Below are 14,171 nucleotides of genomic sequence, written 5' to 3' on the forward strand. Positions count from 1 at the left end.
TGCATCACATTTTGTAGCATGTGAAATCTGTTAAATGACAAACACAGTTATAAAATACATATCAATGATTCAATAACATGTTTGTTTCTACTTGTATTCCCCCCACCATTAAAGCATTTAAAATCAATTAAAATATTGATTAGGGGTATGAACTCACCTGTAGTTGGTGATTGGGATGAACCGAACGGTATAGGATTGCTAGGTGTCAAGCGAGGACTTGTACACACACTACGATTCTAATGAACATATAATCACACATATATGAATTTAATTAGTCTTAAATCACTAATTGATAAAGTTAAGACATCCTAGACATAATAAGCACTTTATATAAGTGTTTTAAGCCTTAAGGATTGCATCTAAGCTATTGTGGGACAAGGTACTTGTGTTTAGGGTTCCAAAGGACCCTATATGTGAGTTTACTCCCCATATACCATCACACATGGAGTTTACGGTTGTAAACTCTTGAGTTTACGGCCGTAAACTCCCAACCATGGGGGTTTTGTGAGTTTTGAAGTCCCTAATGATTCCTAGAATTATTCCAACTTGGTGGCCAAGTCCTTGGAAGGGTTTAAGGTCTAGAAACACTCCATTTAGGAGTTTACGGCCCTAAGGCCATTCCCCTTAGAGTTTACGGCCGTAAACTCTAAGTATGGTGTGTTTTTGATGCTTTCAAGTCTCTTGCACTTGTGGTATAGGTTCTAGACTTTTATTCCAAGCATATGAACACCATTGACACACTTTGGTGCCCCTTTAATGAGTTTACGGCCCATGAACCATATCATGGCCATAAACTCACTTTGCAATGTGATTTTGATGTGCTTTGGTCCCTCAATTAAGTGGGTAACAATTTCTTGTAAAGGTCTAGGGCTTTAGGTGTCATAAAACACCCTTTTGTCCATTTCAATGGAGTTTACGGCCTAAGATACACTTGGGTTGTAAACTCTCATTTGTTTGTGTTCTTTGATGTGTTTAAGGCCTTAGATTAAATGGGAACTAGTCTTGGTAAAAGTCTTAAAGCTTTAGTGGCCTAAAAACACCATTTTGATTTTGAAAAGGGAGTTTACGGCCTATGCAACTCTTGGGCCGTGAACTCCCAAACTTGGGTGATTTATGGATGTTTTCTTGTCCCTAACACTCATACATAAGAGTCTAAAGAAGTTGCATAACAATAGGGTCGGTTTTGGCTTTGTTTCGGGAGTTTACCGCTCAAGAACACCTTGGGGAGTAAACTCCTAGATCTAGTGATTTAGCCTTCAAAATCATGTTATAAACACATAATAAGCATTCTAACACTACTAGAAAAGGGTACTCACAATTTGGGATAAAAACCCGAAGATCCGTCAGAGAGAAAATGGCTTTTCTCTAGTTGGAAATGTGAATAATGAATAAATTTGGTTCAGAAATCTATTTATAGTCCTGAGATATTTTTTGCAGAAAATATTTTTATTCCTGAAATGATCTCTAATATAATAGAGTGTTGGAATAACAGTGTTGCACAAAACCCTAGTGCACCCACTCTCCTAATATTTCCTAAAGTGTAAACCCTGAATTACTCAAACTTACGCAAAAAGTCTGAAAATTAACTGTGACCGCTACAACTTCTATTGAAGTGATATAGTTTGTACAGAATGGAAATTTCGGGTTGTCACATCATCCCCCCGTTAGAAGGAATTTCGTCCCGAAATTAGAATTTAAGCAAATAAGAAATTTCAAATAACTAAGTGAAAAGGTGAGGGTATTTCAGTTTCATCTGATCCTCACGTTCCCAAGTGAATTCCGGTCCACGCTTTGCGTTCCAGCGCACCTTCACTATCGGGATACGGATCTTCTTTGTTTGCTTGACCTCTCGGTCCATGATCTCTACTGGTTCCTCCACGAAGTTGAGACTCTCGTTGATCTCGATCTCGTCGAGTGGAATAACAAGAGTCTCGTCGGATAGACACTTTTTCAAGTTTGACACGTGGAAGGTAGGCTGTACGTTACTGAGTTCGTGCGGTAGATTGAGTTTTTAAGCCACAGGGCTGATTCTCGCAAGAATCTCGAAAGGCCCTATGTATCTTGGATTGAGCTTCCCACGCTTTCCAAAGCGTATCAAGCCCTTCCAGGGTGAGACCTTCAGTAGGACTCGGTCGCCCACCTCGAATTCCAATGGTTTCCTACGCTTGTCAGCGTAGCTTTTCTGTCGGTCTCTAGAGGCTTTCAATCGTTCACGAATTTGAACGATCTTCTCTATCGTTTCCCGAATGATTTCCGGACCTGTGAGAGTGCTACACTTCAGCCCAGCACAGAGGGGATCTACACTTTCGGCCATAGAGGGCCTCGAATGGAGCTGCCTTTATGCTCGTGTGATAACTGTTGTTGTAGGAAAATTCAACAAGGGGTAAATGAGTATCCCAAGCTTTTCCAAAGTCAATCACACAGGCGCGCAACATATCTTCTAAGGTTTGGATAGTTCTCTCACTTTGCCCGTCGGTCTGTGGATGGTAGGCTGTACTCATGTCCAGCCTAGTTCCTAGGGAACTTTGTAATGACTGCCAGAACCTCGAAGTGAATCTACTATCTCGGTCTGAGATGATAGATAAAGGAACACCGTGTAGCCTTACAATCTCCCTAATGTAAGCTCTGGTGAGTTTCTCCATCTTGTCCGTTTCTTTGATCGGTAGGAAGTGTGCAGACTTGGTCAGTCTATCGACGATGACCCATATGGAATCAAGTCCACCCGTCGTCTTGGGCAACTTGGTTATGAAATCCATAGTGATCCGCTCCCACTTCCATTCTGGTATCTCCGGTTGTTGAAAGAGACCGGAGGGTTTCTGGTATTCGACCTTGACCTTTGCGCAAGTAAGGCATTTACTCACGAAGGTAGCAATATCTGCTTTCATGTTAGGCCACCAGTATACCATTTTAAGATCCAGATACATCTTATCTGAACCCGGGTGGACGGAATAACGAGTGTTGTGAGCTTCGGTCATGACCAAGTCTCTGAAGCCACCGTGTTTCGGTGCCCAGATCCGATCCATGAGGTATAAGGCTCTGCCACCCTTGACTTCCAAGTTCTTATCCATCCCTCTAAGGGATTCACCCGCCACGTTTTCAGGTTTCAAAGCGCCGAGCTGAGCCTCCTTTATTTGCGTGGACAAGTGTGAATGGATAGTTAGCGTCAAAGATTTGACTCTACGACCAGTATATTCTTTCCGACTTAGGGCGTCGGCTACTACATTGGCTTTACCCGGATGATAACGAATTTCGCACTCGTAATCACTAAGTAGCTCGACCCACCGTCGTTGTCTCATGTTGAGCTCTTTCTAGTCGAATATGTGTTGTAGACTCTTATGGTCTGTAAAGATCGTGCTTTTTGTACCATATAGGTAATGTCGCCAGATCTTCAGAGCAAACACAACTGTTCCTAGTTCCAGATCATGGGTTGTGTAGTTAACCTCATGTGTCTTCCGTTGTCTCGAGGCATAGGCTATGACTTTACCTCGCTGCATCAGAACACATCCGAGTCGTTGATTGGATGCATCGCAATAGACAATGAAGTCTTTTATCCCTTCGGCAAGGGATAGTATCGGGGCGGTGCACAAGGCTCGTTCGAGCGTCTGGAACGCTCTTTCCTGTTTCTCTTCCCAGTCAAAGGCCATGCCTTTCTGGGTCAGGGTTGTAAGAGGTTTCGCTATGCTGGAGAAGTTCTGAATGAACCTGCGATAGTAGCCAGCTAGATATCCATGGCGTTAGCCATGAACATCATTGTATCATTGTATCATTGTATCACTTGGAGTCTTCTGGCTTTGGAGTAAGTTTGATGTATTGCATCCTAGATATCCATGGCGTTAGCCATGAACATCATTGTATCACTTATCTCAGGGACCATAGAACTCCATAACCATGCCATGATCATGGAATCTTCTTCATCCCATGCTTCAAACTTGGGGTCTTCTCGCTTTGGTCCTGTCCCAGTGAGATGGCTGATTTTTCCCTTCCCTTTCAGGATGGTTCGAATCAGTTGGGACCATTTGAGATAGTTTTTTCCATACAATCGGTATGATGCATGGATGTGCTGTAAATCTCCTGGTTGAGAAGCATGGGTTGTAGATTGAGCCTCAGATTCTGACTTGGTTCCTGTCATTCTTTTGGTACTAAGTTATAAATTCTTGGTGATAAAGGCCGAATAATCAAAGGGAAGAGGAAATGAAGGCAAAAAAAAAAGAAGGCTAAAAAGGTTTCCCAAGCTTATGCTCTGATACCATAACAGATATAGGGTTTTTCTGTATCTATTGATTGAGAAGTGTACAGAACAAATACACAAGGCAACTCAAGAAAAGGAAACTATTCTATGGAATCCCTTGATTATAGGGATTACCTACAATTAAGATTATAATTAGCTACCATCTTTCCTATAATAAATACAAAATAATTTACATTTTCCCACACAACATCTCTCATATGGTTATTTTAGAAGAATTAGTATATGAAATTTGTATGCTAGTTTGAAAAAATTTATAACATATTATGGATAAATGCAAACCTCCCACCTGTTGGATTACCATTCCATTATGAGATGCCTAATTATTTGCCACAAAATGATGATTTCAGTAAAAAAAAATCTTGTTTATTTAACCTTGTTTCAATATGCTATTAAATTTACACCTAATAAAAATCTATACAATATTCATCAACATATCAACTATCTGATAAAACAATGGTAAAGTTTAGTTTCTTTAACAAGTAAGAAATAGATATCTACATTTTTTACTTTCTTTATTATAGCATCTATTTCTTCTAATAAAAGTTTGCTTTGTATTTGGTTAACATTGGTATTATTATGTATATATTTTTTTAAAGAATCAAACTATGATGCCTTAATTAGAAACAATTGAAAGTACAATGTCGTAATAGAAAAAAAAGAAAGTAGGATGTTATAAACTTATAGTGTACAAATATATTTAGCCATTGATCGAGGTCGTTGTCTCAGTAAAAAATAAACATCACACACACTAGATAACTAGGGTGAGTAAAGGTCGAATCCACGAGGAGTTTGTGGTCAAACTTTGTGTTAAAATAGTCAACGAAAAACTACTACTAGCAATTGTCACAAAAATATTAAAGCAAAAATCAAACAAAAAGCTAGGAAATTTATTAATTTAAATGAAAATCTCGATGAGAAAACTAGAGTACTCCCGGTTCAGTTATGGACAATTTAGATTCACACACACTTTCTTTCCTAAAATCCTGATTCAATTACTTAGATGCAATTGGGGTTTATTATCTTGTAACACATAATTTTGGGCACACGATATGTTCATTTAACTAGTTATCTTACTCCCTATGTCTAAATGGATTTGGAACAATTAGTGAACTAGCAATAAAGTGTCTTAAAACTATGTATTACCATATTTAAGTTTCAATATCATAAGTTGGAATCATATATGTTGATTCAATCACTTGTCTTTATTCGAAACTAATTGAACTTGGATCAAATGATGAATTGACAATAAACTATCTTAATTATGACATCAAACAAATTCATACAATCCAATTTCAATTATCATTATCAAATTTCTTCACATGTAACATAAAACAACAATTCAAATTAACTAGAATCAAGTAATAATCAAGTGTTCATCCAAAAGTCCTAAACATCCCTAGAAGTAACCCTAATGGTTTAGCCTTCCATTGAGTTCATAAAAACAATAACTTGAATCAAATAAATGAAATGACTAATAAAATCCATAAACAGACTTAGAATCATCAAAAAAATGTAGCCTAATGATTATCAAAGTATAGAACAAATAAACCTTGGGGAAAAAGTAATTGAATCTAGAGCTAGATGGAATTGATGTAGATCCGTCGGTTGAACGATCTTCAAACGTGAATGATAATGAATTTGATGATTTCTCGTGTTAGACTCGGAAATTGATGATTAGGATGGTGTTTGGATAAGGTTTTAATGTGTTTGGAAGCTTCCAAAACTGGGGAAAATCACAGGGAAGAAGTCCCAAGTCGATTAGGGTTTAATCTCCCTTAAATAGGTGCTAAAAAACTGATTTTGGGGTCTTTTTCGCGTCGGCGTCCTAGACGTTAGGTAGGACGTATGGGCGTCCTTCGTGGCATTTTACATTCCTTCTGTTGTCCTTGATTTTCATGTAAAAATGGCTTAAAACAGGTCGGCATCCTGGGGACCGTCTTAGATGCGTTCTAGGACGTCTTTCATCTTTGGTGGCTCTTTTGGTGATGAAAACGTTAATATTAGTAAAAACACAAAACATAAAAGTTGTGTGAAATTTTGTCTGGTTTTCGAAAATTCTTTATTCATCTCAATCGGAGCTCTAGATCTTGAGATATGATCAAAACATTGAATAGTGTTCAAATTTCTCAGCACCATTTTTCTTCATTCCTTTAGCATTTCGTCTCCCATGCTTGTTAGCTCCCTTTTGCTCGTTTTTCTTGCGGGTTTCACCCACTTTAGCACTAAGTATTTACCTGCATATGAAGTTCAACAACTCATCAAAGTAGTGTCATTCTTGGACAACTATACATCGATTCAACAGAATTACAACATTTTAGTACATTCATAAAATAGACTTATCAGCCATAATATTTACAATTTGGACAAATGCAAGAAATAGCAATGTACTTTTGTTTATTTGTTTAGATTATACATCCAATTCATTGTTTTACACAATTGCTCTTTCTTATTAAGCATTGTAGAAGAATTGTAATGAGTAATCGAAAGTAAATCAGAGTAATTCAAGTAAAGATCAAAGAAATAAAGAAACGATGTAAATATGATCTGGTTTTAGCGTTATTACTTTTAATGAACTGAGTACAAAATCAGGTAATAGAAGTGGGAAAACTCTACTTCCAATGCTCAAGTTCTAACCCTATTTATTGGATCCTGAAAGTAAAAAAAATACTAAGGACTAAACATTAAGTTTCGAACATACAATGCCTTAGTAAATACATACGAAATTACAAAATAGACACTTCGAATCTTTACAACAAATTCGATCTTAACAATCTCCCCCTTTGTAAAAAATTTGAACTACTCAATTCGTGAGAATCTGAGCAGCGAAGTGCATCATCCTTCGGATTTTAGAATACCATGTCAAGACCTTCCTCAATTCAGTCTTGTCTCCTTCATTGTTCTTGCTACAATTATTCATACAAACTATAAAATTCGTATAATGTGAAGTTGTATATCTTTCGATCTCAGAGACTTGGAACAAAAATCTCTTTGCCTTCCCCTTCGTATCTTTCCCAGAAAATACCAAACCAAAGGGCTTTAAGCAAATTTCTCCGTCTGCATACTTCTTCAACTCAGCTTGTGATTTCGAAGTTTCCATAGCAACTGTAATCTTTCTTCCCATTGCCGAAGACAATTCCTCATCGGTTAATGCCAGAAAATCGTAATAATTGTCTATAAGATTTTTATATGAGCAAGACCAAGCCTGAAAACATCTTTATCTGTTCCTTTAAGTTGCGAAGCCTCCATATCCTTCAAAATTAATGCAACTTGAATTAAGTTAATAAAGTTCATCAATGGGAAATCAGAAATAGAGAAATCAACACTTTGATTGTTCGCATGAACAACATTTTGAATCATGTTTTCGAACAACACATCCTTCTTTATCGCAACCACCTTCTTTATCTTTACAAGTGACCATACATCATCAGACTCTTTACCAAGAACTGCATGAAACCTGATTTTCATGTGAGTGTAGTCATCTTGATTTTCGAACTTCTCACTGATCTTGTACTGAGCTGTTATGAACATCATTTCGTTTATCGGAAAATCGAGCTGGCTCATGTTAGTGTTAGCAATTGAGTAACTTTTCTTCGGTTTCTTCTAAAATGCATACATGTGGTTAAAAGCTACCCTTGACTCAATGCTTTCATAGCTATACAGTTTCTTCAGGTCTCCCTTGTCCAAACTAGGTGGATAACTTTCTCTTAGCCTCATTATGATTTGGATCTGCCTTTGTTTTCCAATTTCTGCTTCGATCTCAGCCTTCTTTTCCTCTTTGGATTTTTCGATAACAACCCCCTTTCCTTTACCATCAGCAGAAGGCTTTGGTTTTGAAGAGCTTGAACTTCCTCCTTCTGTTGATGAACCAATAACAATCCCTTTTACAACAGGTCTTGCTATTGGTTTTGTTGTTACAATTGTTGTTGTAACTAGATCAGTCTTGAGTGGTAATGAAATTGGAATTTGCAAAGTTAACACCTTTCCCACAACTTTCGCATCTTCATTTGATTTTGTTATCCCTTCTCCCCTTTTCACATCTTTCGAACTTTTGCTCACTTTCTTTTCTCCTCTTTGCACCCCTGTGACAACAGGTGGGGCGTTCGATGGTAACATCTGAGCAAATTTGCTGATAGGAGCCACAACCTTCTGAATAGCTTGATCCAGGATATTTAACTTCTGAGTAAGAATCTCAGGAGTTAAAAATGAGTGTTGAGTAGGCTTCAAAACAACATTCTTAAGTTCACTAATCAACTCTTTCAACTCAGCGAACTGTGCTTTATCATCAGTAGCCTTGGCTTCGACTGTAGGAACAGTGGCTTGAAAAGTTTGGATAAACTTCATTACTGCTCCAACAATGATATCCACCTTCTCTTGAATTGAAGTATAATGATTATTCACTTCAAGAATTGCTTTCGAAACTTCCTTTTTCATCTCCTCAAGCTTTAAGTTTTCATCCTCCCTGACCTTTTTTACATCTTGCACAAATAGAACATGACGTTCTTTTGCAACGTTTCACTACAAGAAAAAAGGCCTTTTACGACGCGCAAAATACGACGCTCATTGATCTATGTTACGCAAAGGAGAGTGACATTAGAAAAATGTCATCTCTTCAAAAAATTTTAGGATAGAAGACACGCATTATTGCGCGCCCTTAAATTAGTGTCTAAAAAAACATGGAGGGCACCTATAATAAAATGCGCGTCGTCTAAGGATGTCGCTTTATATTTTTTAATGGAACGCGCGTTCCATCCTTTAATAGTGGGGGAAAGGGGGAAATGAAATTCTGAAAAAATTAAAAACACCGCCAAGCTCTCCTCTACCTTCTTTCAATCGTTCTTCTCTCTCTCTCTCTCAATCAAATACCAAAAATCGACTATTGTTGGAACTAGGGTTCCGGTTCTTAGTGAAATCGAAGGTTTTTTGGTCACCAGGCCATGAAATTGATCAAAGGTTTTTTGGCCTAGAACCACCAGGCCACCCTTTTCCTCCATCCATGTCCCTCCTTTCTGTCTATCTCTAACAGACCACTACAACATCACATTCACTTCCCAAAAGATTGTGTGGATTCTGATATGCGATTTTTAGTTGTGAGGTTCCTAAAATCTTATTTTTGACCTCAATCGATATTTTCATATTTTTGAAATTCTTAAAATCCTCTTCGATTAAACGAATCCCTAAAACCCCGCCTCATACCCACCTCCAACCCACACAGAATCTTTAGGCATCGCACGCCGACGATGTACATGCCTTATCGACCAACACTTCATCCACCATTACCATTTGTAGCTCTCTCACCCCATCTTCACTATTAAACCTTGCGAAATCCTTATATAACATTCCGACGACAATCAGATTCCGGCGCTCTATGACTGTCGACGGGAGCAAAAACCTAATTTCAAGTCAATGGCCTGTGTGTATATTCTGGTACAGAACTCGGAGGAGGAGGTACGAGTGGATTTGGAACAACTTCTTAGAGAAGGCAACTGATATCCTTGACATCTTAAGGCCGAACAAGTGCCTCTCGATCTCATTTCACCATTTATAGTTCCATTACAGAGTTTATAACTATGAACATGTTCTGAACAACAAGCGCCTCTCGTCATGCTTTTTCAATTGCAGATTCTGATTTTAGGTCATCTCCTCTCCTCGCCTCTTCTTTGTTTCTTTTCTATTCTACTTCTACATATATATGATTTAAATTCAATATATATTATATGATGGAGCTGGCTACTTATATATATTGATGGAAATTAATATATATGGATGCATATGCAGAAACTGGCAGACTATGTGGGGCTACCTTGTCGCATAGCTCGAGGCTGCAAGTATTGTGTTGAAGATCATAGATCCTCATGCCTTGTCAAAATTCAAAACGATAAATCCACAAGGTCAAATTCTTATATCTAATTTCATTGTTTATTTTATTTTTTTTAATGTATGTTTTGTTTAATTATATGTAGGGAGTATGTAATGGATCTAATTGGGCAACCAGGAAACATGTATAATCCGGATTCATCAATAAATGGAGATATACTTTCTTCGGTGCCTTCACCATTTCAAAGCTCTCATTTGAAAGAAGTTGAACAAGTTTATGTGGACCGAGCATCCATTTCTCAAGTGAAGAGTACGTGGTTATTAATCGTTAATTAATATACATACATACATACATAAAACTGTCCCGGCCCCCTAAATAATGTATATGATGAATTAATGTGGTAATTAAATGAATGCATGCAGGCATTGAAGGAGGAGGGGGAGTATGTGAGGAAGAAAGCAGTGTAGTAGAATCAAAGGAAATGAGATGTGTCCCGGTCCCAGTCCCAGTCCCAATTGATAGAAACTATAGAGTTTGTGAGATGATTGAAACGCCAAAAGCAGTGAAATACAGTAGTAGTGAGCAGTTATCAGATATTGATCAAGGCAAGAGTACAATTAGAAGCAATAGTTTTCCTGTGACTGCTCCAAGGTACTTGACCCTTGAGCCATCTCTTGCAATGGACTGGCTGGAGATAGCTTGGGATGACTTGCATATCAAGGAGCGTATTGGTGCTGGTAACCATTCGCCATTAACCATTACCTTAATTACTACTCCAAACTCCAAATCATTTATATTATATACTATAACTACTTAATTAATAAAATATAGCATTAACATACATGGGTAATGTTGGTTGTTTCAGGCTCTTTTGGGACAGTGCATCGAGCAGAGTGGCATGGATCGGTTGGTCTTTTTCTATAACCAAAACACAATGCATCATTGATTATATACTATTATTTTCAGAATCTAATTAATTTAACTCTTTTGTTTTTTATTGTACGTATGTGTAGGATGTGGCAGTTAAGGTATTAACTGTCCAGGACTTCCAAGATGATCAGTTGAAGGAGTTTCTGAGGGAGGTATATATATAGTATAACTATAACAAACATTATTTCTATATTTATAATGTATGTTTTTATATAAAAAATTGTATTCTAAATTTGGTGTTGAATATTGGTTTGTTGTAAGGTTTCAATTATGAAACGAGTGTGGCATCCGAATGTGGTTCTGTTCATGGGTGCAGTGACTGTTCGCCCACATTTTTCAATAGTGACAGAGTACTTACCTAGGTAGCCTAACCTCCCTTTTCATTTTATATACAGTATAACTCAATCAATATCATTATCATGCATGGAAAGTTGCTTTTTGTTATATATAACTGATGATGAAACATTAATTACAGGGGTAGTCTATTTCGTCTTATACATCGACCAACAGCTGGTGAAATTATGGATCAAAGGCGACGTATACGCATGGCTTTGGATGTGGTTGGTTAATTACACTAAATTTTTATTATTATGAATCTTGAATTTCAACAATAATTAAAATAATTATTATTTGTTGTTGCAGGCAAAGGGTATCAATTATCTTCATTGTCTTAATCCTCCAATCGTTCACTGGGATCTCAAATCTCCAAACTTATTGGTCGATAAAAACTGGACTGTCAAGGTACTTACATTAATCCAACACGTACTTAATTTGTAACTAACCGTTTTCTGTATTTAACCCACATGTTATATATAAATGTACGTATTTGTAGGTTTGTGATTTTGGGTTATCCAGATTTAAAGCAAATACTTTCATATCATCAAAATCTGTTGCAGGAACAGTAAGCTTCTGTAATTACAGTTTGTTAGTCGTTTCTTGTCCTGTCTGAAATATACCATATATGCACATGTAATTATAATATACTAGTATAAGTAATTAACTATTTCTTTTTTTATTTATATATATATCTATATATGTAATGATGACAGCCTGAATGGATGGCCCCTGAATTCCTGCGTGGTGAGCCCTCGAATGAAAAATCTGATGTTTACAATTTCGGTGTCATCTTGTGGGAGCTCGTCACCATGCAGCAGCCATGGAACGGACTCAGCCCTGCCCAGGTCAGCTTAATCATAAATAAATTAAAATAATCCTTTTATTTATCATATAAGGGAAAAAATCTTTTTTAAATTACTTAAATTATATTCAGGTTGTTGGAGCAGTGGCTTTCCAGAACAGGAAACTAACGATACCCATCAACACCCCTCCGGCATTAACTTCACTCATGGAATCATGTTGGGCCGAGTAAGATTTAACAAACACTTGCCATCTATTTATCTATCTATCAATCTTTTTATCTCAGCTCCTCTTGTACTTTTTCTAAACTGGTTAATTAATTTTCCATGTGTTTCACAGTGATCCTGCTCAACGCCCAACTTTTAATAGCATTGTTAACTCTTTAAAGAAGTTGCTCAAGTCTCCAGCACAAATGGGACCTCCATGAATTCACGACTACATTTACATTCTCTTCTCTTCTCATTTTTCTTTTTTTTTCTGACATTTTCATATATACCAAACTACCTGAACCTGCAAATGGTTCTATAAACATCTAGATAAACTATCATAAATCGAAACATCCTCAAGGGATCAACTAAAATATGTAAAACTTAAAAGGGCTAGCTTCAGGTTTATGGACCTAGCTAGCTAAGTAATCCATATAAGTTTCTTAATTACTTCTTCACAATTCAATCCTAGTAATGCATTACATTTGAGAAACAACAATATTTAATTGTTACTTATTTTTAACAACTGCATGTTTGTTTCTAAATTGGTTCAACAACATAACTTGGGGTGATAAATGGTAGGTTTTTATTAAAAATTTTAACTTTTTTAGATTTTTTTTAATGTTGTCTATTTTCTCTCCTATTATGTTTGTCTGAATTAGAACTTAAAAGAAGAGATCTCAGAGGTCATTGATCAGCTAAGGGAAGTTGAATATGAAGTCATTATCACATGTTGTAAAAAATTCGTTTATTTTATTCTTCACCCTTCTACAAGCCTTTTTAACATGTTGCAGGAACCTAAACCTAAGAAACAGTCCGCTCCTACAGCTAAAATTGGATCGAATAAAAAAACTGTTAGTAAACCTGTAAGTAGTTCAGATGAATCTGAATTTGAATCTGAATCATCGGATGATAGTGATTCATCAGATGAAGAAGTGAGTCAGAGTGTAAATCTCTTGGCACTTGGATACAGTTTGTCTAATTTCACATTAATTTTGTCACTTTTTAGCAGCATTCTCTACATGATACATGTTGTTCTCCACTTTTCTAAGTATTCTTCTATGTAATTTAGGAGGCGCCAAAAAAGCCAGCTGCTGTTGCCAAGAATGGTGCTGCTGCAGCCACCAAGAAAGCCAAGTGAAGTGATGCGTCTGATTTAGAAGACAGTTCAGATGAAGTAAGAGAGCTTTTTGGTTTTGTGTACAATTTTTACCGAGTGAAGTGATGAGTCTGTCATAGTTACTTTAAATAAGGTAGTGTGTTTGGTATGCAGTAATCAAAGAGGGAATGGAATCAAGCATTACAGTGTAATCTGATTCCTGCAATTGTTGCTGATTTCTTATTGTAAGTGTTGTTGCACTCTTCTGCTGATTTCTAAAAGATACCAAAGGGTACAAATGTTTTTTTTCATGAATAAGAGCTATTTCTTTTCTTCTTCTTCTTCTAGTTGTTGCACTCCTCCATTCTTCATTATGGGTATGCAGCAGCTCCAAATGACAGGGTATAATTAATTTTACTTCTTTTATTATATAGAAGTTTATTTAGTGAATTCTTTTGGTTTATCGTCTAGAAGAACTTCATACTTTTTCAACCCAACACCAAAACTCGTTTTTTTTTTTTTTTTTTTTTTTTTTTTTTTTTTTTTTTGTATCATTGTTGTCCATTTCATATGTGCTACTGCTCCAAAAGTCTTGTGCCTGATTGGGTTTATTTTTATTTATGGTTTTATCTTTTTTCAGATTTTCATGTGGCTGTTTCTTTTTATCATGGAATAGAGATATAAGTTTACCCTTCCACTTTGCCATTTGCTATTGGTGTGGAAAAGGCTGTTTTT

General features: G+C 36.7%; 1 protein-coding gene across 1 annotated transcript; it reads left to right on the plus strand.

The window, feature by feature from the left end:
- The first annotated feature begins 10,051 nt into the window (after nucleotides 1–10,051).
- Nucleotides 10,052–12,784, plus strand: LOC145085967 (serine/threonine-protein kinase CTR1-like). Its single transcript, XM_079023672.1, has 12 exons — nucleotides 10,052–10,137; nucleotides 10,210–10,373; nucleotides 10,487–10,801; nucleotides 10,930–10,970; nucleotides 11,078–11,146; nucleotides 11,256–11,356; nucleotides 11,470–11,554; nucleotides 11,637–11,735; nucleotides 11,827–11,895; nucleotides 12,044–12,175; nucleotides 12,265–12,359; nucleotides 12,471–12,784. The coding sequence occupies exons 2-12, from the start codon at nucleotides 10,220–10,222 to the stop codon at nucleotides 12,556–12,558; spliced, it is 1,248 nt and encodes a 415-aa protein (XP_078879798.1). The 5' UTR covers nucleotides 10,052–10,137; nucleotides 10,210–10,219; the 3' UTR covers nucleotides 12,559–12,784.
- Nucleotides 12,785–14,171: the final 1,387 nt, after the last annotated feature.

Source organism: Lactuca serriola, chromosome 2, assembly GCF_051521515.1.
Source record: "Lactuca serriola cultivar US96UC23 chromosome 2, Lser_US96UC23_V15, whole genome shotgun sequence".
NCBI classification, from domain to species: Eukaryota; Viridiplantae; Streptophyta; class Magnoliopsida; order Asterales; family Asteraceae; genus Lactuca; species Lactuca serriola.